We start from the raw sequence: 25,486 nt of genomic DNA, 5'->3' as shown, positions 1-25,486 counted from the left end.
TCTACGTTTAGGCACCAAGTTCTCTAATAGCCAATGTAGACGGTGGGTTAGTTGACTTTTGCTTACTTCATGTGCAAGCTCTACTCGTTTATATGTTGATACAACATTAGTTTTGTCTTTTGTCGCAGCTTCAATTTTAGTATAGTTTGTTTGAATTAAAATACTTATGGCCTTGCTAACCCAAAAGAAAAGTTGTATTTTAACTCATTGCTGCTATATTTGGTTAATTCACTCTTCCAATACAAAATAGACCATAAGAAGAAGAAACTGGTGCATTGAATCCATCACATTAAATAAAAGAGAGTTTCCGTTTTAAACGAAATCTGTAAATTGAAAGAAGTAAAAGAGACAGAGACACAGAAGGTGAGAAGGAGCCAATAAAAAAAGTGCATGTGAACAAAATAATCGATCACGCATCCACCGCACGAGCGCACAAAACTAATAAATAAAAAAGTGTGTGTGTGTGTCACACACAGTTTCGCCGCCGGTACAAATCTGTGCAATCGGCGTTTGCCACCTGCCGTTGTCGTCGCAAACAATGCAATGATATATGTATTCATTATTATTTTAGTAATGGCGTAGCGCACTGACGAAGGAAAGAGAGAGAGAAGGGAAACAAATGATTTCCCAGGTGGAGAGAGATCTGTCGATTCAAAATCGGCTTCCGGTGGCTACACCTTCTCCGCCGCCTTCACCTCGTCTCTGCCGGAGCCGCTCTAAATCCTCCGGGCAACAACACCAAACTCGGACTACATTCCTTCACCGTATCTCATGGATCCTTTTATCTGTTCTTCTCCGGCGTCAGGGAATTCTCCTGTTCGCTCCTCTCATCTACGTCTCCTGTATGTTTTTTCACATGCGCGTGGCCTCGTTTGATGCCGCTCCGATCATCCACCGCCGTCCTGCTCCGGGATCCGTTTACAGGAGCCCGCAGGTTTACGCTAGGCTCCGCGCTGATATGGACGCCGATAACACCACTGCTGATGCGGTGAGGTTTGCCCTCCGCTTTTGTGAAATCCTTTTTGAGAATGTCGCCATTGTGTCTCGATTTGGTTGCTTGTGAGCTGAACTATTCCAATTCATGACACAATTTGGATCTATTTATGATATGTTAAAGTCTCTTTATTAATAATCTCGATCCCTGCCTTCACTATAAACCATGTCATCTAGTTTCAGCTCTAATTGCATTTCTCATGAGTTTTAGTATTGATCCATTTAGAGAAGTACAAATGTTTAGGAGAATGTATTGCTCTGTTTAATCATTGTCCCTACTTTGTTTGTGTGGTTGGTTCATGCCAGTGATACTCTATATAGCTAAGAATGATCACCTAATTTGGTACATGCTATATCCTTTCTCACGTTTTGTCAATGAAAAATTGTCTTTTTATAGATATCAACGATTTGGAAACGTTCTTATAAAGGTGTGGAATGGAAGCCATGTGTGAACAAGTCTACTGGAGGTATTATTACATAGCTTTCCTACTTTCTTAATAAGTGTGCTTTTCCTATGCAATAAGTTACAACTTTCATGTCAAGCTTCTCACTTTAATGGGAAAAAAAACATCACTAGTAAAGCCCTGAAGAATAGAATTAGTGAATTACTCTGGCTAAGGGTCATAATTTATGGTTTTTATCTTTGTTGTGTGTTGACAATTATAGTTTCGCCTGAGTCAAATGGTTTCATATTCATCGAGGCTAATGGAGGCTTGAATCAGCAGCGGACTTCGGTAGGTTTGTCTATCTTTTCATCTTACATCAAGTTGATTTGTTTCACTCAAGCCTTCTTGCAATTGTCTGGCTACCTTGTCTAAGGTAAAGCTGTTGACTTGTAATCTACCATGTTTTGTCTTAGATTTGCAATGCGGTTGCTGTGGCAGGCTACCTTAATGCGACCCTTGTAATTCCCAACTTTCACTATCACAGCATATGGAAAGATCCGAGGTTTCGGATATTTGTTTTCATATCTTCTCCCCGTGTTGTAAAATTAGCAAAGCCATCCCTATTTCTCTGACAGATGGTTTTTTTTTTTCAGTAAATTTGGAGACATCTATGATGAAGAATACTTTATTGATACCTTAGAAAATGATGTGCGGGTGGTCGATACAGTTCCTGAATACTTAATGGAGCGTTTTGACTATAACTTGACAAATGTCTACAACTTCAGAGTTAAAGCATGGGCACCCACCTCCTATTACCGGGACTCAGTCCTGCCAAAGCTGCTTGAAGAAAAGTGAGTCACAAGGTTACTTTCAATAATAAACTGTCTTGTTTTTGTGTATGGGACTATTTATTTTGTTATACAGACGGGTTTTGACTTATTTGTTTTTTTTTACGGCACAGGGTTATAAGAATTTCCCCATTTGCGAATAGACTTTCATTTGATGCTCCTCGAGCTGTCCAGAGATTTAGATGTTTGGCGAATAATATAGCCTTGCGATTTTCGAAACCTATACTGACCCAAGGAGAAACACTGGTGAAGAAAATGAAGGAGCTTAGTGCAAACAATGCTGGCAAGTATGTTTCTGTGCATCTTCGATTTGAAGAGGTTCGTTACTTGTAAAGTCAAACACTTAACGAATCTGCCACTGGTCTTTGTCATGGCTGTATAATTCTGAAAACAGATCTGGCTCTGAGGTGAGAGATATAATACACTATAAGACCATGTTGCAGGATATGGTAGCTTTCTCTTGTTGTGTATTTGATGGTGGTAAGCAAGAAAAACAAGACATGATTGCGGCGAGAGAAAGGGGATGGAAAGGGAAGTTCACAAAACCAGGCCGTGTGATACGACCAGGAGCAAACAGGCTCAACGGGAAATGCCCTTTAACTCCTTTAGAGGTAAGCATAAGTTCTTTTGGTTCTGCAACTTCTGTAGCCTCTACCATGCACAATGGTGGTCTATATTAATTGTCATATTTTCGTCTTATAGTCATCCATGGATACTGCTGTGGAATAATCAGAGTACTTGTGCAAAGTGCTGACCACTGTGGCAGAGAATCTTATTACCATTGGTTCACTTTTCTTGCTTGTATACCTCTCAGGTTGGTTTGATGCTGAGAGGAATGGGGTTCAACAAAAGCACATATATATACCTTGCAGCTGGCCCAATATATAACGCGAATAGAACTATGGCTCCACTACTCGAGATGTTCCCTAATCTACAGACGAAGGAGATGCTTGCGTCTGAGGAAGAACTGGCCCCTTTTAAGGTTTCCATGATCTTTCACTGTTTGCACTTTCACGTGATGAATATTTTCTGACTTGCATAAAACTATGTGTCTTTATTCAGAACTTCTCCTCGAGAATGGCTGCGATAGATTACACGGTGTGTCTCCACAGTGAAGTATTTGTGACAACTCAAGGTGGAAACTTCCCTCATTTCCTCATGGGACATCGGAGGTATTTGTTTGGAGGGCATTCGAAGACGATTCGGCCAGACAAGCGAAAGTTAGCCGTACTCTTTGACAATCCTAAGTTGGGGTAAGGACTCCTCAACTCTTCCACCTACAAACATGATGTTTTGGTTGATAGTATCTGGTTGGTCCCTCAATGGTTGTTTCTGATATTTACCGGCAGATGGAGAAGTTTTAAACGGCAAATGCTAAGCATGAGGTCTCATAGTGACTACAAGGGGTTTGAGCTGAAACGACCTAGTGACTCTATTTACATATTCCCTTGCCCTGACTGTATGTGCCGGAAGAACAAAACAACAGCATCAGCCACCTGACACATTCTTTCACTGGAAAATTCTGGTGCATTCCTTCTTTTATTTACAACAATTCTTTCAATTCTTTTGGCCACATCCGCATCCAAACACAGGGAGAGAGAGAGAGAGAGAGAAAGAGAGAGAGGACTAGTCTGCGCATGCAGGGACTTCGCAACTTCTCCCCTGGGGGAGATTTTTTGACACATTGAAGCTGATGTATCTATCTAACACGAGGAACTGTGATTAGCTCCCACCAAGATCCAACCTTTTGTTTCTCGGAGAAGAGGATAGCATTTGGATGTTTTGCAGAGCGTTTGCGTTTTTGTATATTTGGTGTCTATTGGTTGGGTTTGCCCAGAAATAAATAGATGTAGGGTCGGCCATAGAGTCACAGGGGATAAGAAAGCTTCCAAAAAAGTTTTGTACACTGATCGGTTCCTTTTTGGTTTAATTTTTTGTCTTGTTTAAATTATGTTTAATTGTTTATATTCTTGTGAGTGATCTTCCAAGTAAATCTCTCTCTTTGTACAAGTTGGTGTATCCGATTCTAAAATCGAACAATACTTGGAGTGATGCTCCTAAATGGCTGCAACTGATAATCAATTTTACAAATTACACCTTTCATTTTTCATTCCTAAAAAAGAATGTATGAACTTCAGCTATTGTTTCACCTTAAGGAGACATCCTAATTTTTCTTCAGCATTGTTTTCTAGCTTCCATGAGATTGTAAATATCCAGTAATCCAGATAACATCTCTATTATTGAACTTGTTAAGTCGAAAAAAGAATGACTTGATTTAATTATTTCAACTATAACTTACTTATAATGCAGACTTATCATTTTTCAGAGTTGGCATTGACAAATATATTGTAAACTAGGTACTAACCCGCGAAGAATCGCGGGCTGAACATTTTTTAAATAAAAAATTATTTTATTATTATGTTATTTATAATAATTTGTGATTAAAAATTTGGTTTGCTTATATTATAATTTTTGTATTTTAAAAATGTTTATTGAAAACCTGTCAATAAAACATTTGTATGTAATAAATAAAATTGTTTAAACCTTTGTCAACTAAACACAATCCTTACTAACATGTAAAAAAGAACAACTAAATATAGCTAGTAAAAGTTCTAAAAAGTCTATTTGACAACAACATTCATTTTTTTTTTCTGTGGCTTATTTTTCTTGTCTGTAATAATTTTAATCTGTGGTAGAAATTTTTTTTGATAAAATTTGTAGATGTATATATTTTATTCGATTGGTTTTTAAAATCTTACTTGTTAACTTTTTCTTAAGTACGAATTAGTTTTGATTCTATTTACTTTTCAACAATTTGTTTTATTTGATGTGTCTCTGATTTTCATTTTTTTAATTAATTTTATTTATTTAATTAATTAATTAATCTTAATTAAGCTTTTTTAATGGCAATTGAATGTATTTTTACACATTTTAAGGTTAGTTTCATATTTTTACTTCTCAATTAATATAGTAGGATAAAATATGTAGTTGTAGATTTTATATGATTAGATTTTTAAAATCTTAGCAGTTAATTTTTTAAAAAATATGGATTAGTTTTGAATCTAATAGTTTTTTTTTTTACTTTTCTACAATTTATTTTATTTAATGTATCCCTGATTTTCGTTTTTAATAATTATATTAATTTAATTAATTTATTAATCTTAATTAAGTTTTTTCTAATGGCAATTGAATGTAATTTTTTACACATTTAAGGTTAGTTTCATATTTGTACTTCCCAATTAATATAGTAGGATTTTGTCAGTCAGAATATATATAGCTGGCATCTTATTTTCTTTCTTTATAATTTTTGCTTTCGAGTTTCTTTAAAAATAAATTTAAAGAAAGAAATAAGCGCATGAAAATATAGATATTTGTAATAAGCACATGAAATAATAAAGGAAAATCAGAGATCTACGAATTATATCAAAGAACATATTAATTGATTAATTTAACTATCAGAACAGGCGATAACGTGTATACAATACGTGACTATAATTGTTTAGATATATTGAAATTTGAAACTGTCGACTATTTGAAAAGCCGTATTACCAATTTCGTTGTTAATGTAGCTTGACGTGTTAATCTTGTGTATATAAAGGAAGGAATTAAAACGCACAAACACACACACAAAGAAACCTATTGATAGCTAATTAATTCATCAACTAGGATATATCCTGTGCTTAAAGCACGGATCAACATTTTAAAAAAAAAAATATAATATAATAATAAAAATTATTGTTTTATTTTTTAAAAAAAATATATTTTGTTTCAGATAATATTTATTTTTAATTGTTATATAAATCTATTAGTCTATTTGAATACTAATTATTTTAGAATATTAAAGTATTTTATTTTTGATGTATTATTACAGTTTTATATTGTTTATTTGTTGTATTTGCATCATATTTTGTGAAATATAAAATAATAATTTTAATATTATAATTGTGAGTAAATAAAAATTATTAATTTATCATCTATATATAAATTTAGTTTTACTAACCCGCCAATGCGGAAATTAAAACACACATTTTCATACATTGAGTAATATATCTTCATTTTAAAAAATTCAAATCATAACATATGCAGAAAAATATATATTTTATTAATTATAAGTATTATATGAAAGTTCTAAACAATTTGTAAATAAAATAAAATAAATATGATAGGAGAATCATAATTTGAAATCTTAACAAAATCTTCGAATTTATTTATTAAAAATAGGGAAAAATAATTGTATTGTATACTTGGATAGAAAATCTTAGTTTTTAAAATTCTGATTGGTTTATATATTTTTTTTAAAAAGTAATTAGTAATTTCGTCCATAATTTATTAGAAAGAGAAATTATTTTTTTAGATTTTTTTTAGATTTTTTAATATTTGATATGTGAGTGTTTTTGATTTTTAATTTAATTATATTTATTTAAATTAGTTAATTAAGCTTAATTAATTTTTTCTAATGGCAATTGAATGTAATTTTTTACACATTTTAAGGTTAGTTTCATATTTGTACTTCTCAATTAATATAGTAGGATGGCCATGTCGGGAACATACGTGTAACATCCGCGAACCAATTTTTGTAATTTTGGTGTGGGTGTCGATCGACACCCTTGGGGGCATCGATCGACACCATGTGTTCCGGTTTGGTCGGGTTCGTTTTAATTGCCGATTGTTCGGTTTGGTTCAATTAAAATCCCTAAATCGTGTGTAAAAGGGGAAAACGACCCTAGGTCGTGTTATTTTGTCGGTAGTCACCGCTTTTGAGAGAAAGAGAAAGAGAGAAAAGAGAGAAAACGTTTCTGTGACTTTCTGGGTTTGTTCTTGGAGTTTTTGGAGAGATCTGAGGCTGTAGGAGGGTTAGCTGTTGCTGGAAACAAAGGGGGAGCTTCTGGAGGTGTTGTTTTCCACGTTTCTCAATCCAATCTTCCTGTTCTTGAGGTGAGTGCTTGACCATGGTTGAACTAAGCATGAGATCTCTCTTGTTTTGGCTGTTTTCTTGTCTTTTGTGGTGTTTGCTTGCTTGGGTTCTTTGTTTTCGTGATTCCCAGTGGTTTCTGAGGTGTTTTGGGTGAGTTTGGGACGGTTTCGAGGTGGATTGAATCGGAAGTTCATCGTTCGGATTCGCGCAGATCGTGTCTGCAGAAGGGGCATCGATCGACACCTTTGGTGGGCATCGGTCGACACTGTTTGTGGTGCATCGGTCGACACTCTCTTGTAGCATCGGTCGATACCAGTCTCAACCGAGACTTGTTTTCCTGGTTTGATGTATTGCTTGTGTTTGTTTGATTGCTTAGACTTGAGGGTTCTCAAATGCTTGTGTGTATAACCCAGTAGATGGGAGGACGGCCTCACTAAGTATTTATGATAATACTTACGCATCTCAATTGTTATTTGTGGTGTGCAGGTATGTGACGTGGAATCATGGCGATGAGGAGGAGGATGAACTAGGGTCTCGTTTGTGTGTTGTTGGTCTTGGCTATATTGTTTATGATGGAACCTTGGTTAGAGATATGCTAGGTTGATGGATAGTATGCTTAGGATTGTTATTGTATTGGTTCTGTATTATTGATATGTTTCCGCTGTGCATGTAATTGGATGTTGGTTTATTATTGGTTGGTTACTGTTTGTGGGTTGGTTTGTTTAATTAAGTAGTATGGGATGCTTAATTATATATTGTATTTAATTATTTAAAAGAAAAAAAAAGGTCGGGTTGTTTCATTTTGGTATCAGAGCCTTTACGGTTCTAGGATGGTTAAATGGATGGTTAGAGCGGTTAGGAATTTAATTGGGTGAATTATTTTCCTTTTGCTTGATGCATGATGTTGTGTGATGGAATTGATTATGAGTAGTTAGTCAATTCGTTTGCGGTATGGAGTCCTAGTATCATCCTCTTCGAGCCTTCAATGAGATTCCACGGTAAGTGATTTTGTGTTGTTAGTTGTGTAGTGTTTTGAGCTTCGGTGCGGGAGGTGCAATTGGCTATTGAAAAGTTGTTGGAAAGTGGTGGATCACGCCGGTATCGGGAAATACCGTTGGCGGTGACTTGTGTAAGTGGATGTATTGCAAATGGAGTTTGTTTGGATTTTTTTTGACTCGTGTGTCATGTGGAAAGGAAATAGCTCGGGAGTTCTATAAATGGAAAGTTTCCATAAATAGAAGGTTGCTATAAATGGGAAGTTTCTAAAAATAGAAGTTTCCAGAAATGGAAAGTGTTGAGGTAGATCTAGTCGGGAGATACTCGTTGACATCGGACTTATTTGCTCAGGATAGTGTGAGCCCAACTCATGTGATACCGATAGCTCAATGGACTTTGTGGCCAGAGAGTGGGAGTGGTATGTTTGCTTCGGATGACGATCCGTGAGCGCGCTTTAGGGTGACGACCTTAGAGCAGGATTTTGAGACTCCCTGGATACCGTAGCTGTGAGCCGTGGCTCGGCAGTGAGCAGGTATGTCTCGAGGGTTGCGACCCGAGAGCGGGGGGAGTGGGCGTGTGAGACTCCCTGGATACCGTAGCTGTGAGCCGTGGCTCGGCAGTGAGCCGGTATGTCTCGAGGGTTGGGACCCGAGAGCAGGGGGAGTGGGCGTGTGAGACTCCCTGGATACCGTAGCTGTAGGCTATGGCCTGGCAGTGAGCCGGTATGACTCGAAGGTTGGGACCTGAGAGCGGGGGGAGTGTGTGTGTGAGTGACTTCCTGGATGCCGTAGCTTAAGGCGGTTGGCCTGATAGCGAGCCGGCATGATTCGTTGGTTGCGACCATGGACGGGGGAAGCACTGAGTTGTGAGCAAATAGTGTCTTTGATGTGAGTATATTGACTAGAGGGAGACCTCGTGGTTCAGTCGGAGGTGTGCGGGCTGTTGCGATAGTACACGGGAAACCTTGGCTGACGATATTTAGGTGAGACTCCCTGGATACCGTAGCTGTAGGCTGTGGCCTGGCAGTGAGCCGGTATGACTCGAAGGTTGCGACCTGAGAGCGGGGGGAGTGTGTGTGTGAGTGACTTCCTGGATGCCGTAGCTTAAGGCGGTTGGCCTGATAGCGAGCCGGCATGATTCGTTGGTTGCGACCACGGACGGGGGAAGCACTGAGTTGTGAGCAAATAGTGTCTTTGATGTGAGTATATTGACTAGAGGGAGACCTCGTGGTTCAGTCGGAGGTATGCGGGCTGTTGCGACATTGCACGGGAAACCTTGGCTGACGGTATTTAGTCCGGTTGGGGACGTGCGGGCCGTGTTGACGGTGGCACGGAGGTCCTTGACAGTTGGACGGTTTTGCGGGATTCGAGGACGAATCCATATTGGTGGGGGAGAATTGTAACATCCGCGAACCAATTTTTGTAATTTTGGTGTGGGTGTCGATCGACACCCTTGGGGGCATCGATCGACACCATGTGTTCCGGTTTGGTCGGGTTCGTTTTAATTGCCGATTGGTTCGGTTTGGTTCAATTAAAATCCCTAAATCGTGTGTAAAAGGGGAAAACGACCCTAGGTCGTGTTATTTTGTCGGTAGTCGCCGCTTTTGAGAGAAAGAGAAAGAGAGAAAAGAGAGAAAACGTTTCTGTGACTTTCTGGGTTTGTTCTTGGAGTTTTTGGAGAGATCTGAGGCTGTAGGAGGGTTAGCTGTTGCTGGAAACGAAGGGGGAGCTTCTGGAGGTGTTGTTTTCCACGTTTCTCAATCCAATCTTCCTGTTCTTGAGGTGAGTGCTTGACCATGGTTGATCTAAGCATGAGATCTCTCTTGTTTTGGCTGTTTTCTTGTCTTTTGTGGTGTTTGCTTGCTTGGGTTCTTTGTTTTCGTGATTCCCAGTGGTTTCTGAGGTGTTTTGGGTGAGTTTGGGACGGTTTCGAGGTGGATTGAATCGGAAGTTCATCGTTCGGATTCGCGCAGATCGTGTCTGCAGAAGGGGCATCGATCGACACCTTTGGTGGGCATCGGTCGACACTGTTTGTGGTGCATCGGTCGACACTCTCTTGTAGCATCGGTCGATACCAGTCTCAACCGAGACTTGTTTTCCTGGTTTGATGTATTGCTTGTGTTTGTTTGATTGCTTAGACTTGAGGGTTCTCAAATGCTTGTGTGTATAACCCAGTAGATGGGAGGACGGCCTCACTAAGTATTTATGATAATACTTACGCATCTCAATTGTTGTTTGTGGTGTGCAGGTATGTGACGTGGAATCATGGCGATGAGGAGGAGGATGAACTAGGGTCTCGTTTGTGTGTTGTTGGTCTTGGCTATATTGTTTATGATGGAACCTTGGTTAGAGATAGGCTAGGTTGATGGATAGTATGCTTAGGATTGTTATTGTATTGGTTTTGTATTATTGATATGTTTCCGCTGTGCATGTAATTGGATGTTGGTTTATTATTGGTTGGTTACTGTTTGTGGGTTGGTTTGTTTAATTAAGTAGTATGGGATGCTTAATTATATATTGTATTTAATTATTTAAAAGAAAAAAAAAGGTCGGGTTGTTTCAATACGTGACGGATGTGCCTCTAAAAGGATCGGCCGAGAAACACTACAAAAGGTGGAAGAGCGAGAATCATCTCGTCCCTGACGCCATCGGCCACCTCATCCATGGTATTACCCTCCACGAAGGCGAATGGGACTCTCCCGGCGCCATCAAGAGCTGGAAGTACAATCTTGGTTCGTATTTCTAATCATTATCTCTATATACAGAGAATATACAAATGATTGACATGATATACACCTATATATATATGTGTAAACGAAATGTGGTATTTGTGTGTGTAATAAAGATGGGAAGGAAGAAGTGTTTAAGGAGAGAATAGAGATGGACGACGAGAAGATGGCGGTGACATTCAATGTGCTCGATGGTCAAGTCATGGAGGAGCTTAAGGTGTATATCGCAAACTTACAATTCATTCCCGAGTCCGGAAATGATGGCTGCGTCTGCAAAGTTAGTGTATATTGGGAGAAACGCACTGAAGACTCTGCAGAGCCCACCATGTTCATGAAGTTCCTCGAGAAGATGGTTGCTGACATGGATGGCCACATCCTCCAAAACCAGGAATAATGGATCGATGCTTAATCATATCATCACATCCTCCTTTAATTATATTATATATGTAACGTTTTTTCTTAAAAAAAAGTTTGTGTTCATCTCATACATGACATATCACTAATTACTTACGGTGTTGTATGTCCAACGTTTATTTATATCAGCATTGTTGTTCGTTTATTCTTATTTCATTTCATTTCGTTGTTACCATATTATTGGGAAGCTATTTTCAAAGTTATTGATCGACTAATCCGTAACGTCGTGATTCTCGCCAAAACAAAAACAAAAAAAAAAAACTACGACGATGTGATGAAATATTATTGCTCACCTACATGGTAATGTGCAAAAAAAAATGGCACATATATATATACTAGAAAATTATATGCGTAGATTATGCATGCAATATTAGTTTAGAGTATATAATTATATATGAAATGTACATACAATTGTTAATATATTTCTTGAAAACAATTTAAGTTATACATTTACATGATTATAAATTATGAAATGTGAGAAAGACTTTTAAAAATTAAAAGTTCTCAATGCAATTTATAATTTATAATATATTTTAGATATATATATTTACTTTTTCTTAAATTTGCACAAACCTTATTTTTGTCTAGATATATATCAAATATTATTTTCTCGAAATAATTTATGAACCTCTATATTTCACTAATAAAAATAGCCTCAGAGTTTCAATTTGTTTGATATAAGTATCGCGGATAAATTTATATATTAAAAATCTGGAATTCTTTTAAAAAGAAAAGATTCCAATAAAAATTATTTCCAAGTACTAAGAACAACTAATTTTTCATATATATAATTAATAATAAAATTAGGATTCATCATACTTAATTGTTTGCACAATTTTGTTAAACATCATCATCTTCAATTGTTTGCACATTCTTGTTAAACATCATCATATTTAATTGTTAAGCCAGTTTTAATGTGTATATAATGTTGAAAATGTAACAGAATATAAATAATTTGTGGTCATGATTAATCAATAAAAAAGAATATCAACTTGTACCAAATGATAAATTTTCATTCTCACCAATCTCTCTCATCAAACATAATTTTGTTAGTTTTTTTAGAAGTTTTCAATTTCAAAGTCAGTCAATTCACATCAATGGATCTTTTACGGTTTTTTTCTTCAATTTCATTTGTTTGGTTATTGAAAACTTAGTGTGTAAAATGTAAAATGTGTATTAAATGGATGAAATTTCAAGACCGAACTGTTTAAATCATTATCATATTTAATTGTTAAGACAGTTTTGATGTGTATATAATGTTTAAAATGTAAATGAATATAAATAATTTGTGGTATTGATTAAATTTAATACAAATAGAATATCAAGTTGTACCAAATGAAAAAATTTCATTCTCACCAACCTCACTCATCAAACATAATTTTGTTTAGTTTTTTTAGAAATTTTCATTTTCAAAGTCAGTCAATTCACATTTTCGGTAAAAGAACTTACATAAAAAATTAGATTTAAAAATACATGTCAAATGTACCAAAATTAGTGTTTTTGGAATGAATATTAACATAATTTTGTAAAACTTATGGATTAAATAAAAAATAAAAAACTACTATTTATAACAAATGAGTTAAGTTACTAAGAGTTTAGAGCATGGTATTATTTCATAATTAATATGTTATTAATTTCTCAAATTAAAAAGATTTTAATGGAGCTGACTAATGAAATTATCTACTCAATTAATGAAAGGGAAGGTTCTATGATTTTTAAATGTGTTAAAATTAATGTTTATAAAAATTACAAACAAAATTTGATGTTTTAAATGTTAATTAGATGTATCAATTATGTGATAGTATATTTTATTATAAAATAGTCAGATAATTTTGTAACTTTATATAATGAAAAGCAAATCAAATACAATGTAGAAAAATTGTGCGGAATTTTTTATATCAATTATGTGATACTAAATGGCTAATGTATTTAGTAAAAAAACTTACATAGAAAATTAGATTTAAAAATACATGTCAAATGTACCAAAATTAGTGTTTCTAGAATGAATATTAACATAATTTTGTAAAACTTATGCATTAAATAAATTAAAAAATATAAATAAGGACATGTGTCACCAAAAGAGAACGCCAAATATCGCAATGTAAGTAAAAGTTAAATAAGATACGAGAAGTTCTTAATAGTGTCTCTATATAATCCTAAACAATGATATAGTTAGATCAATATAGTTAGATATCAGAAAGTCAGAAGGTATATGCAAAGCATCGAAATGAAAGAGTAGAGATGAGGACACATACACCACACGTGTGGACTACGACGTCGAGTAGCACCAATTTTTTTCTGTGTTCGTCTCTTTCGCTCAGGTGAGGTCCTTTATATTCGAACGTTACACTTTTTTTGTTTTAACGTAAAATAATATATTTTTGTAACTAAAAGACAAACAAGATTTAATCAAAACTCTACATTTCAAAATTATTATTCAAAGATAATTTTTAAGTAGCATATATGTTGATTTTAATATATGTTTGATTCTTGAAAAGTCGTATATATATATCTGGTTTCTTGTAATGTTGTGGCGAGTTGGCATATATAAACGAAGGGTGAGGCTTTCGTTTTTGCATCCACACCCCGAGATAGAAAACAAACAATTGGCTTACACACTTTCAAGGAAGTAATCAAAAACATTTCAGAAGTTTCATCATGGGGAAGTCAGGAACATATGTGACAGACGTTCCTCTGAAAGGGTCGGCGGAGAAACACTACAAAAGGTGGAAAAGCGAAAACCACCTCTTCCCCGACGCCATTGGCCATCACATCCAAGGTGTCACTGTTCACGAAGGCGACTGGGACACCCACGGGGCTATCAAGTCCTGGAACTACACATGCGGTTTCTCCACGTTACTCTATCTCTCTCTCTCGCCCTTCGTTTATTTGGAAACGTTTATTACAAGTTAGGGTTTCTCTATATTAATGTAAAATTCATGTGTATGAAGATGGGAAGCAAGAGGTGTTCAAGGAGAAGAGAGAGTTTGACGACAAGAAGATGACGGTGACATTTAGAGGGCTGGATGGTCACGTGATGGAGCAGCTTAAGGTGTATGACGTCATCTTCCAGTTCGTCCCAAAGTCTGTAGAAGGTTGCCTCTGCAAAGTCACTATGATATGGGAGAAGCGCAACGAAGACTCTCCAGAGCCCATCAAGTACATGAAGTTCGCCACAAGCTTGGCTATTGACATGGACGACCACATCCTCAAGGACCAGAGTAAAGCGTAATCGTTAGGGGTGACAATCTTTAACTAAGAAAAATAAAGAGACGTCCTCTGTATGTATATATGTGTGTGTCTTTTGTGTTTGTCTCGTACATGATCATCCGCCCTGTGTACATTTTATGCTGAGAATAATGGCGGTCTTTGTAAGCTTATATGTATCATCTCTGTCTTTGATAACTTGGTGTTGTTATGGTGTATTTGGTTGGTGTTCGTATTATAATATTCGTGTGTCGTCGGCTATACTGTATTATACTATTTATGTAAGGTATGCAAAGAGCGCATGTTAATTAGGATTGTATATAGCCTCATAATAAGCAGGCTATCACATAATTAATTTCATTAGAAAGAAGTGCAAAACAAAACAAAAATCCAAGGCAATAGATTGACTAACCAAAATCCAAAACATCCATTAATCTAAAACAAAAACAGACATACAGAAGAAAACATGCAAATATTTTGAATAACACTAATAATATTAACACACATGCAAATATCCTCTGTATACAGATTAACACTCATATTTTTCATATGAGTAAAGAAGTCTTCAACTTAAAGAAACGAATTTCCATATATTTATGTTTGATAAGAACCTACTAAAGTCGATGATCAAAACGTGATATAGGGTGTACGTACAATCTATACGTGAGGGATAGATGGACATGAGGACACTTAGACCACACGTGTGGAGCACCAATATCACAATGACGTCGATGATCATTAAATTACGCATAATCGTCTCTTTCGCCTTGGCTTTTTGTTCTTCTTCTTCTTCTTTTCTTTTTTTCGGTATTTATCCAATGAATCATTGATAATCCAGTCAATAATCCGTCACATATGTTAGGTTGTTTAGTTTGAAATTTTTTTCCGTTAACGAAAAAAAATTGCTTGCGTTAAATCAGAGAGTAAATCTCAAATAGACAGTTACTAAATCTTAAATTTGTTACATCAATCACTTAAAAAACGGGAGAGGAGTAATTTACATTTTTTACTGATCACATAGTGTACAACGTTATAAGTTTTTTTTTCTTTTGATAAGATTGAAATGTTGCGTCCATATATTGTTTTTTTCTGAATACGTTATGATTATAAACAAAATCTAACTCAAAAACTTAGTTTAAAAAGAAACAATATATGGATGCAAGATTTTATTTCAGAGGTTAAACTAAGCATTCATATGCAGGATCTAGTAGATGTTGAACAAATGCAACCTTTATTTCTAATTAAAAGAGCTAATTAAACCCTATAAATTTAAATATATATATATATATGTGTGTATATAGCCGTTTTTATTTCTTGTGGTTGTGGTCGGATTTTGTGTATATAAAGGAAGGGCGTCACTTGACTTGCATCAAAATATACACTTGAAACATTGCTAAAGAAAAAAAAAAGAAATCAATCAAGAAACAGCGATGTCAGGAACATACGTGGCGGAAGTACCACTGAAGGGGTCGGCGGAGAAACACTACAGGAGATGGAGGAGCCAAAACAACATCGTCCCGGACGCCATCGGCCACCATATCCAAGGTGTCACCGTCCACGACAGCGACTGGGACTCCCACGGCTCCATTAAATCCTGGAATTACACAATCGGTCCCTGCCTTAATTTACTCTATCTCTTTACGTTCATACGAGGATTGATGTGATCTATTTTGTAATGTGGCCTAAAATTGTGTCTGTGTGAAGATGGGAAGCCATAAGTCTTCAAGGAAAAGAGAGAGATAGACGACGAGAAGATGGCGTTGACGTTCAGAGGGCTAGACGGCCACGTGATGGAGGAGTACAAGGTGTATGATGTCATCTTACAGTTCATTCCCAAGCCGAATTAAGGAAGGGTGCGTCTGCAAAGTCACTCTGATATGGGAGAAGCGGAAGGAAGACTCCCCCGAACCCACCAAGTACATGAAGTTTGTCCAGAGCTTCGTTGCTGACATGGACGAACACATCCTCAAGGGCCAGAACAAGGCTTAAGAACCCTCCATGGTCACCGTCGTAAATTAATAATCCTTATGCATGTGTATCTTTTGTGTATGTCTCGTACGTGTCTTTTATCATCCGCCTCTTTTTCCTTTGTACATCAGTACATGTTGTGCTAGTAATAATGGCGGTTTTGTATGTATCATCCGTCTTTGATGAATAGTTGATGTTGTTATGTACGTGTGTTCGTAATAAACTAAACTTGTGTTAGTTATGCGATTTTGTGTACGATATAAAGCGCATAATATATTAGAATGTATATATTGTCTACTCTCATTATTCTGAAACAAAACAAAATTAAAGACTCTCTCACATCTCCTCTCCCTTCTGTATAAAGCCTAGATTTTAGAATCCTCTGTTTTGCCAATTCTACTTTCTTTCGATTTCCGGCCGTGACACACTGTTCACTTCATTCAATTCGAGTTTTCTGATTCATGATCTTTTTTTAGCTTGTAATTTAGTACACTACTACTATTAGAATCATGTTTCAATGTTTCATGGTGAGGGAATTTTGTTAAGGCCCATTAGCACTTATTCGGCCTATATATGTGGGGTAGCAAAAGTTGACTATGATCAACCATCAATCAACCCCTCTTTTTTATTCATTATAGACGATCAAATGTCACGGTCACTCAACCATATATATATGATAATATATACCAAAGGGTCACGAGTGAAGTCTACGACCAGTCGACCACCTATGTCTAGTGATTCGCTTAAATCTCTTTAACAAATTTCAATTTTCATTTACAAAGAACATCATATGATCAATTGGCGTTGAATATGCATCTCCCAATTTTGCACATAGTGTCACATAGTATCATATATGTAATTATGTATATGCAATTGGCGTTGAATATAAATAACCGCGTGCTATATCTTTCAGATACATTATTATCAAAAAGGTGGACATGTATATAGCTTTTCAGCTTTCTTTTTTAATACTTTTTAAAATTTTAACAAGAAACAACTGAAAGTGACTTAGCATTGTTAGAATAATCTGGTCCACCTATAATACGATGCACATTAAAAGAGCATATTCATAAGAATTAGCTCACTATTTATATATAAGAGACAGATTAATTAGGCTCATTAGTCATTACAATGAATATATATAGGCATAGTTGGTGACATTCAAAAAAGATTTAAAAAGAAATTATTTCAACCAATTACATATTTCTATTTTTGCCTATCCTATTTACCCACCAATGTCACATGCAAACAAAAAAAGAAACTCTCGAAAGTGAGATTAAAATTTTCCAATTAACCCTAATATAATGAAGATAAGATCTTTAACAAGTGATAAAGGGGAAAACAGTAGGATTTAGTTTTGGTTCGGTCGGAACATATCTCATTGTAACCGGTCAAACTGATCAATCAACTCGACTCAACTCAGCAAATTCATCTAATCGGTGGAGAGTTTCCAAGCAGATGTGGCTATGAGCGGTCGAGTGTACCAACCCAACATGAGACATCCGTCACTCTCTTCAACCCGATAACCCTCTCCGCCGTTAAACAGAGCCAATAGCATACTCGCTTGCTTAAACGCATTCGAACCAAGATGTGCCGCCGAAAACCCAGCTGAACCGAACCGTTTCCTCCATTGACTCAACGTTTCGTGACGCTCAACTCGGTCAGGTCCATCACAAGCCACAACATTGCAAATCTGTTTACCCAAGTAAACCTCAGACATGACCTTGTCTTGACCACTCGGCACACCTTCCAACGAGTCAAACAACGTCGAGTAGTAATGCAACGACTCGGTAAACCGGTCTAAGAAAACCGGACTATTATGGTTCGATTCCTGCTCAACAACAGTAAAAATCTCCGGTTTGATCTGATTCACCACACCAAGAACCTTATCAATCGCACCAGGTCGTCCCAAGAGCTTGTGAAGCTCGAAAACAGAGTTAACCGCAACAGACTCAACATCACTCGGTCTAAGCTCAAGCATCGACGCATCGAGATCAGCTAAAGTGTTAGCCACAAATCGTCTATACTCGAACTCCACATGAATCGCCTCAGCTAAATGAGCCAGCTTACAACCAACCTCGTGAAGGTAATCGAAATTATCCGGCGCCGGTGGACCAATTCCGGTTAACCGGAAAACAGGAGGACCACCAGGTCGAAGCGCAAGAGCCTGCATAAGCGCCGGCCATTGAAGACCTTGGCTCATAGAGAAATCGATGACGTGAACTCTCTTCTTCCCTTGAAAAGCTTCGAGGATGGCTTGATTCGCCGTGAAGTGAGCGAACTTGAGGTAAGGACAAGTCTCGTAGAAGTGCATCTGAAGAGTATCGGAGAGAGAGTGATCGATCGGGCTCTGCGACGGTGAGAGACGGTAGATCCGCCGCGCGAGTGCCTCGGCGAAGTAAGTAGCGACTTTTCTCATCGCTCCGATCTGAGACACGGCTAAGAATCCGATTTGCTTCACCAGAGCCTCCGCTAGAGTCAGATTCTCACTCTGAACAGCTTCAGCGCAAGCCAAAAGCGCGTGGACGAGACGCACACCGTTCTCCTGCGAGTCGACCAGGACTACAGGCCGAGTCGACTCACCCGTTGCTGCTGTTGTCGCTGTCGCCACCGTCGTGTTGTTTGAGCATTTCAACCGCTTGTTCGTAGTAGCATTCGCATCACCGTCGCCGTGGTGGTTAGAGGAAGAAGAAGACGAATCGACAGAGAAGTGATGATGATTGAGAATAGCGTCACCGGGAATAGCTTTGAGATCGTAGTCGGAGTTAGAAGAAGAGAGCATAGAATCAAGCCACGTGTAAAGCTCGGCAGGGTTGTAGTGAACGGTCTCATCAGTAGCGAGGTGAGAAAGATCGTGGTCTTGAACATTAGACATCATAACTTCAAGCTGTTCAAGCTTCTGAGCAACATCAGCCATTTCTGATGACCTAACTTTGTAACCAAGAACAGCTAAAAGCTCGTCCATGCCGTTGTTACAATCGTCTTCTTCTTCTTCCTTCATCTTATCTTGATGTTGATGATGATCTCTCTTCATGGTTTGGATCTAAAGACAAAAAAGAAAAGGTTTGCCTTCAATGTCGGATCTAGGTTTTTGCTTTTTGGGACTTTGTTGGGTGAAGGAAGAGACTGAAGAAGAAGGAGAAGAATCTTTAGCTTCGGTGATTGGTTGGGACTTGGCTTAGTTTGGATTTTTATTTGGGATGCACTCTCTCTCTATTTACTACTACCACTTCTCATTATTATCACAAAATTTTTGTAGTAAAATTATAGAGAGAATATAAAATAAAAAGAAAGGGGCGCAGGGGTGGTGATGGGGCTCGATGTCCGATGAATCATGGATCAGAGGGCTAACAGCAACATCTACAGCTCTAAACGATAAGGCTGAAAAACTCTGAAACACACACCAACACTTATTATTTTCTCTATTTCAACATTTTTTATTTAGTAGTAGTATATATAATGGTCATACAATTTTTTTGAACAACTAAAGAAGATTGTCATGTTATTATAGTGTTACAATTTACTTTATATGTTGCTTTTTACAAAAAAAATTGTTTTGTTGGTTTTGTATGATTGTTATATCTTTTGATCTAAAATGAAGATATTTTTTTGTAACAAAACTTTAGGTATCTTAATATAATTTTATTTGATTAATTCTATTTATTTGAATAAATTAAACTTTTGTATTGAAAAAGTAAACAATCATTAAACCCATTATGAGAGATTAATACCCCATTTTAATCAAAAGAGAGATAGAGAGAGAGAGAACATGACGTTTTCCCATTTTAGATTACATTGTTAAAAAGTCATAAATATAGGAAAATTTTCTAACATTATTCATATATTTAACAAAATAAATAAATATTTTAACCTCGTTATTTTTCTTATCTGTGAAAGTGGATAAGAACTAACATCTTCATTAATTACAGAAGACTTTTTCTTTTTTGAAGGGGGAACTGAAAGCTTTCCGAGAAGCATAATAATTAAACTTCCACACATTAAAAAAGAGAGAAGCTGAAATTGAGTTCATCATACAGTTTGAGTGCCCCTAGCTAGGCTTCCTTTGTAATAATGTAGGCATGTTTCGAGCAAGGGGGTACAAAAGTTAAAATCAGAATAAAATCAATTTTCCAAATACTAGTACCAATTAAAATTTGAATACAATTTGGATTCGTTTTCTTTTAAACAATAGCCGTCGATTATTTATTATTATACTTAACTTTTGGTGGCTATTTGTAGATAAAATTGTAAAATACAATTCTAGTATGTACTTAAACGCCGCCGTTTACGGCCTCTCCGTCTTTAAATCAAAATAAGATTACCATTTACCACACACACAAAAATAACTATAGTCCCACTAAACGTTTTTCGAAAATAATTTCATAAAAAAATCAGAACTGACAACATGTGATGGCTCCACGTGTAAACGGGACCCTTACAGACCATTGACGCGAACAGACCGTACGTACACCATTTAGACCGTGGTCCCCTCAACGAGTCCATGTGATTATTACACGTGTCTAATCTTTTTATACCCTTTAAGCCCTGAGACAGACCACTCTCACCGTGTGAACGAACTGCCCTCGTATGGACCATTACAGTTTACCGCTCCATTGTTACATGGTTCTTCTTATGTTTCATAATTTACATATCTCAATTTTTATTTTTATTTACCTACTTCACATATAATTATCAGATGCATAATGAAATCATTACATTATTTATTTCCTATATATATATATATATATTTGAGAGTATGGATAAACAATAGTATTAATTAATTGTTGACCACTTAAAAAAATACAATAGTAGTAATAAATTAAACATTCTACATGTGCTAAAAATCTTGCACGTGAGAATATTAGATCTCTGAAGGACTTACGGTATGTATAATTTACTAGCAAAGATAATAAAAAAACAAGATCTTCAAAGTTTCTTACTTGATAATTATTATTAAAAAACATGTTTCTTTTACTTGATTGCTTATCGTCTTACTTGATAATCAAGTGCTTTCGTTGATTAACCCAAAAAAAAAGGTGCGCTCATTAGTTCCTTTCTTGTATTTGTTAGTGGAGAAGATATCAAACGGCAATGGTGTCATATCATATGTCATGGAAATTTAGTGTGCTTTGTATCCATAAACAACCTTTTTCTAAAGTAAAAATAAAAGCCAAGATAACTTGATATATATTCATTTTGAAACAAAGTATTTTGTAAATCGGATTACTTAAATTTTATAAGATTTATAGATCCCATTTATGCATAAATACATCAGCACTAAAGAGATGAACCAAAAAAATATATGAATTGTCAAAAAATTGATATGAGGTGGCAGGGAGACCACTCGTGGGTGTTAACTGTCAAGGGCACAAAAAACACATGAATAACAACATTACAATTACCATCTTCTTTTTTTTTTTTTTTTTGCTTTCTTTCATTGATTTACAACTTAGATACATGTTTAACAAGTTGTTACTTAGGAAACTATATATGTATGCTAAATAGAAACACATTTGGTTAGTTTGTAAGGGACAGAATTGAAATGGGTTTAGGGAAGGGAAAGGCTCTTGTTGATGAATTAGGAGGCTTTGGTTAATTTAATTTAGTATCAAAATCAGACGGCAACTTTTTTTGTGAGTGGGCGCATGACGTACGAACCAATCAAAATGGCATAGTAGGAGACAGCTCAAGCCAGTCTGGACAGGTGTCGCCGTTTAAACATGAAAGTTAGTGTTCTGTAAATGTAGATTCTGGAACAACTCGCTGTGAGGAACAAGTCGTTGTGCCGAACAGAGCGTTGTGCTAATCAGGAAGCTGCATCAGATCACAGACGCCCGAGTTGCTGACATGGATGTGTGAGCTGACGTGGAAAGACGTGAGTGGATGTGATGATGCGTCAAGGAAGGCTGTTGACGTGGTCTTGAAGATAGAGACAAGATTGTACTTGGAGATATGGAAAATATTCTCTGCGATAAATAAGGAAAGGATAAGCTTGAGGAGCAAGCAGTTTCCGTTTGTCTGGAGATATGAAAAATATTCTCCGCAACAGTTAAGGAAAGGATAAGGCTGAGAAACAAGCAGTTTCCTTATCCCGTGATACTTGGAGATTCGCCTTCTAGGGTTTCTCAAATCGTGTATATATATTCTAGGAGTAGGCCACGAGCCAAGTTGAGCACTCTAGAATATTGATACAGTTGTAAACTTCGAAGCCACAAAAATAAGGCTTAGAAGGGGTGTTCCCAGTTCTCTGTGACGTTAATCAGGGTGGTGATTAAGTGCGCAGAGAATTGTTTTTTCTTTCTCTTAGATCTACTCTGGTGAGAGTTTAGATAGAAAAGAGAGAGGGTGAGTTTTAATCTCTCAGCTAAAAAGAGGGAGGGTGAGTTTATTCTCTTAGATCTACACAGGTGTGTGTTTAGATAGAAAAGAGAAGAAGGGTCAAATTCATTCTTAGTCGGGTTCAATCCTATTGGGTAGAATAGGTTGAGTAAGGACCGAGACAAAATTGTATCCTTGTAAAAGATAAATTTTGTTAATAAGATTGAATAGAAAAGCGTTGGCTTGGCGCGTTCCAAGTGTGAATCAGTGTGTTGTGCTTCTCTATACCCTTACAATTGGTATCAGAGCAGACGCCTGATAAAAGAAATGTGTATCTTTTCAGCAGGTGAGATCTTGAGACGAGGTATGGAGAATCCACAACAGTTCGTTGATGAGAACAATCCGCTGAAGCTTGATGTTGAGTATTATGATGATTGGAAAGCACAAATCAGACAGATGATTCAGAGTCGTAATTGTAGCGTACGATCGATTCTGGTCCATTCACGTGGTGTTCGTACCCATGTCATCCAGCTTTAGCCAAAAGCAAAAAACACCATTGCCATATGTATCTAGTATCTACTACACCTTGCCGTTACGAGTCTGTATTGTGTTGCATTTATTTTAAACTATACTTCCGTAGTTCCGTGTATAATATTCCTTCTTTAAAATGTTTTTTTTTTCTTCTTAGTTTTTCCTTCAACCTTCCAATACTGAATACTACCGGTATCGGATTTATGATTGATTAGCAGGTGAACTATAGTATTATTTTTGTATGAGCAGGGGGCTTGTAAATAAAGTTTGAATACAAAAATGATAACAATAAAAGACCCCCACAATTAATTTGCAATTGTATGTAAGATGTAAAACATCAATGTTTTAATAATCAGTATCTTACATATGATTATAATGCTAGTTTTTTTAAATATATAAGTATGTGAAGTCGTGTGCTTTTTTATTTTCTAAATCATATTTTGTGCCAGAAAGATTCGAATAGCCAACAAAGGAATAATCAAATCAGATGGTCAAACTGAAACAAACCATGATTCATAACTCGTGCTCAACCCTTGATACGCTGAAAATATAACAAATTCAAACATGCCATCACATATATTCGTATGTCTCAACTAACAACACTTTAGTTTTAGGCTCAATACAAGATGAGTATATAATTCACGCTTTAGAACTTTGCATCCACCTAACAGTAATTTTATCGATCATAGATGTGTATATTATGTAATGGTTTGGGTAACATCTATATGTGTGTATATTCGTAATATCGCGATTCGAACCGCGAATGAGTACTCTAAATTAATTGGAAACAGTTAAGCGGATAAATATTAAATTAAATGTAAAGAGCTAACTATATAGCATAGTACATAAATATAAAGCCGGCAAATCTGGAACTGGACTGACACAAGGTGTCGTGCGATGTCCTCGGGGTGGGGGGGATATAAAAACATAATGGTGTGAGACCATACGCACGTGTCCCTACATCGAATATCACATGTAGGCTTGCTCTTCGATTTTATTTTTATTCTCTTGTTAATATCTATCTATGCCAGATTCATGAATCTCTCTGTTAAGACTATAGAGACTCCGACGAAACTCTCTGCCCATGTGAAGTTCACATTTTTACCTGCATCCTGATGTCAAATTTTAGAACTACGGCGGCTAGCTAGCAAAAATGAGAGAAACAAACATATTGCTTTTACGATTTCTATTATTTTGTTATAAATTAAAAAGGAAAACAACACAATACAGAATTTTAGTATTTAAGATACTATTTATCATCGTCTCGATTGACGTACCCATCGGAGGAAGCGAGGAGAAGCAACATAATTGCTTTCGTTGGCGGCTGATCAGTGATCACGTGATGAGAACGAAGAGGTGTGTCCTTGTTTTTTATTCCACTTACCCATTTAATTACACGTTTACATGCATGGCTCCTTGAATGATACTATTATGACAAATTAAAGTACCGTTGCTTCATATCTATTTAAACAACAGTACAACACCATCGTTTCAGTTTTATCATATGTTCTCCATAGAAAAACAATTATACCCGATGCTAGTTACCAAATTCTAGATAACAACATGGCTGGTTGGCGTAATTCATTTCAGAAAAAAAAACAGTTAATTTTATATTTAACAATATAATGGTAGGTGTTTGTATTAAGATTGATGCCAAAACAAACAGAGTTGGGGATCAAAAGACTGATGAATTTTGATGGGCTTGGTTGTTGCTGCGAGAATCATTGGACTAGTCCTGGCTTATTGTTGTATACTACTACTAAAAATAAATGGGCTTAATCCCCTTAACCAAAGAAACAACCCAATAAGTAAAATGTAGGAGAGAATATGGTGGTGACAAGTAAAGAAACAACACATTGTTGCCGGTGCTGATTCGGTAAAGTTGCATTCATTACGGCCTGCTGCCATTCAGATCTGTATAAACAAGTTAACAACCCAATGAATAAACATAGGAGGAGAATATGTATTGACAACTACATCCATATTGGTAATGAATTGTCTCGCAACTTGTTAAAATCAAAGCTAACCTAACATTCAAATCGACCAATCAAAAATGTCAGTGAGAGTATTGATATAACTAGAGGTTGCATCTATAACAACCCTATGAACTATATACTATGTTTCTGTTCCCCACCAGTATTGGTGAATTGGTGGTAATGCTTTTCCACAATATCTTTAGTAG

General features: G+C 36.4%; 2 protein-coding genes and 3 pseudogenes across 12 annotated transcripts; 4 read left to right on the top strand and 1 right to left on the bottom strand.

Annotated features, from left to right (window-relative positions):
- Positions 1–230: 230 nt before the first annotated feature.
- Positions 231–4,220, top strand: LOC104755807 (O-fucosyltransferase 4-like). Of its 8 annotated transcripts, none has more exons than XM_010478271.3 (10): positions 231–988; positions 1,391–1,460; positions 1,660–1,727; positions 1,853–1,941; positions 2,033–2,230; positions 2,341–2,545; positions 2,671–2,838; positions 3,042–3,209; positions 3,290–3,480; positions 3,577–4,220. In XM_010478271.3, the coding sequence occupies exons 1-10, from the start codon at positions 620–622 to the stop codon at positions 3,725–3,727; spliced, it is 1,677 nt and encodes a 558-aa protein (XP_010476573.2). In that variant the 5' UTR covers positions 231–619; the 3' UTR covers positions 3,728–4,220. The 8 variants fall into 8 exon arrangements, with proteins under 8 accessions (XP_010476573.2, XP_010476572.2, XP_087353306.1 ...); XM_010478270.3 differs by having other exon boundaries at positions 326–988; positions 2,341–2,514; positions 2,622–2,838; XM_087497180.1 differs by having other exon boundaries at positions 326–993; positions 1,853–1,897.
- Positions 4,221–10,737: 6,517 nt separating this feature from the next.
- LOC104759233 (MLP-like protein 329 pseudogene) lies at positions 10,738–11,425 on the top strand (annotated as a pseudogene). Its single transcript, XR_015585645.1, has 2 exons — positions 10,738–10,869; positions 10,983–11,425. The product of XR_015585645.1 is annotated as an MLP-like protein 329 pseudogene (transcript).
- Positions 11,426–13,807: 2,382 nt separating this feature from the next.
- On the top strand, positions 13,808–14,748 carry LOC104755804 (MLP-like protein 328). Its single transcript, XM_010478268.3, has 2 exons — positions 13,808–14,125; positions 14,232–14,748. The coding sequence occupies exons 1-2, from the start codon at positions 13,939–13,941 to the stop codon at positions 14,510–14,512; spliced, it is 468 nt and encodes a 155-aa protein (XP_010476570.1). The 5' UTR covers positions 13,808–13,938; the 3' UTR covers positions 14,513–14,748.
- A 1,126-nt stretch (positions 14,749–15,874) lies between these two features.
- Positions 15,875–16,692, top strand: LOC104755803 (MLP-like protein 328; annotated as a pseudogene). The gene is made up of 2 exons (XR_015587574.1): positions 15,875–16,098; positions 16,192–16,692. The product of XR_015587574.1 is annotated as an MLP-like protein 328 (transcript).
- Positions 16,693–17,610: 918 nt separating this feature from the next.
- Positions 17,611–20,045, bottom strand: LOC104755802 (DELLA protein GAI pseudogene; annotated as a pseudogene). Its single transcript, XR_015586943.1, has one exon. The product of XR_015586943.1 is annotated as a DELLA protein GAI pseudogene (transcript).
- Between the last annotated feature and the right edge of the window lie 5,441 nt (positions 20,046–25,486).

Source organism: Camelina sativa, chromosome 17 (genome assembly GCF_030686135.1).
Source record: "Camelina sativa cultivar CO46 ecotype springtype chromosome 17, ASM3068613v1".
Taxonomy (NCBI): Eukaryota; Viridiplantae; Streptophyta; class Magnoliopsida; order Brassicales; family Brassicaceae; genus Camelina; species Camelina sativa.
Note: the sequence above shows the minus strand (reverse complement) of the source record. Positions and strands in the feature narration are given on the sequence as shown.

Bases quoted from the DNA above. Each gene is read 5' to 3' on its own strand.
- LOC104755807 (XM_010478270.3), top strand. From the start codon at position 620: ATGATTTCCCAGGTGGAGAGAGATCTGTCGATTCAAAATCGGCTTCCG. The intron at 989-1,390 runs GTGAGGTTTGCC...GTCTTTTTATAG, and splicing joins ATAACACCACTGCTGATGCG to ATATCAACGATTTGGAAACG. The intron at 1,728-1,852 runs GTAGGTTTGTCT...GTTTTGTCTTAG, and splicing joins TGAATCAGCAGCGGACTTCG to ATTTGCAATGCGGTTGCTGT.
- LOC104755804 (XM_010478268.3), top strand. From the start codon at position 13,939: ATGGGGAAGTCAGGAACATATGTGACAGACGTTCCTCTGAAAGGGTCG. The intron at 14,126-14,231 runs GTTTCTCCACGT...ATGTGTATGAAG, and splicing joins GTCCTGGAACTACACATGCG to ATGGGAAGCAAGAGGTGTTC.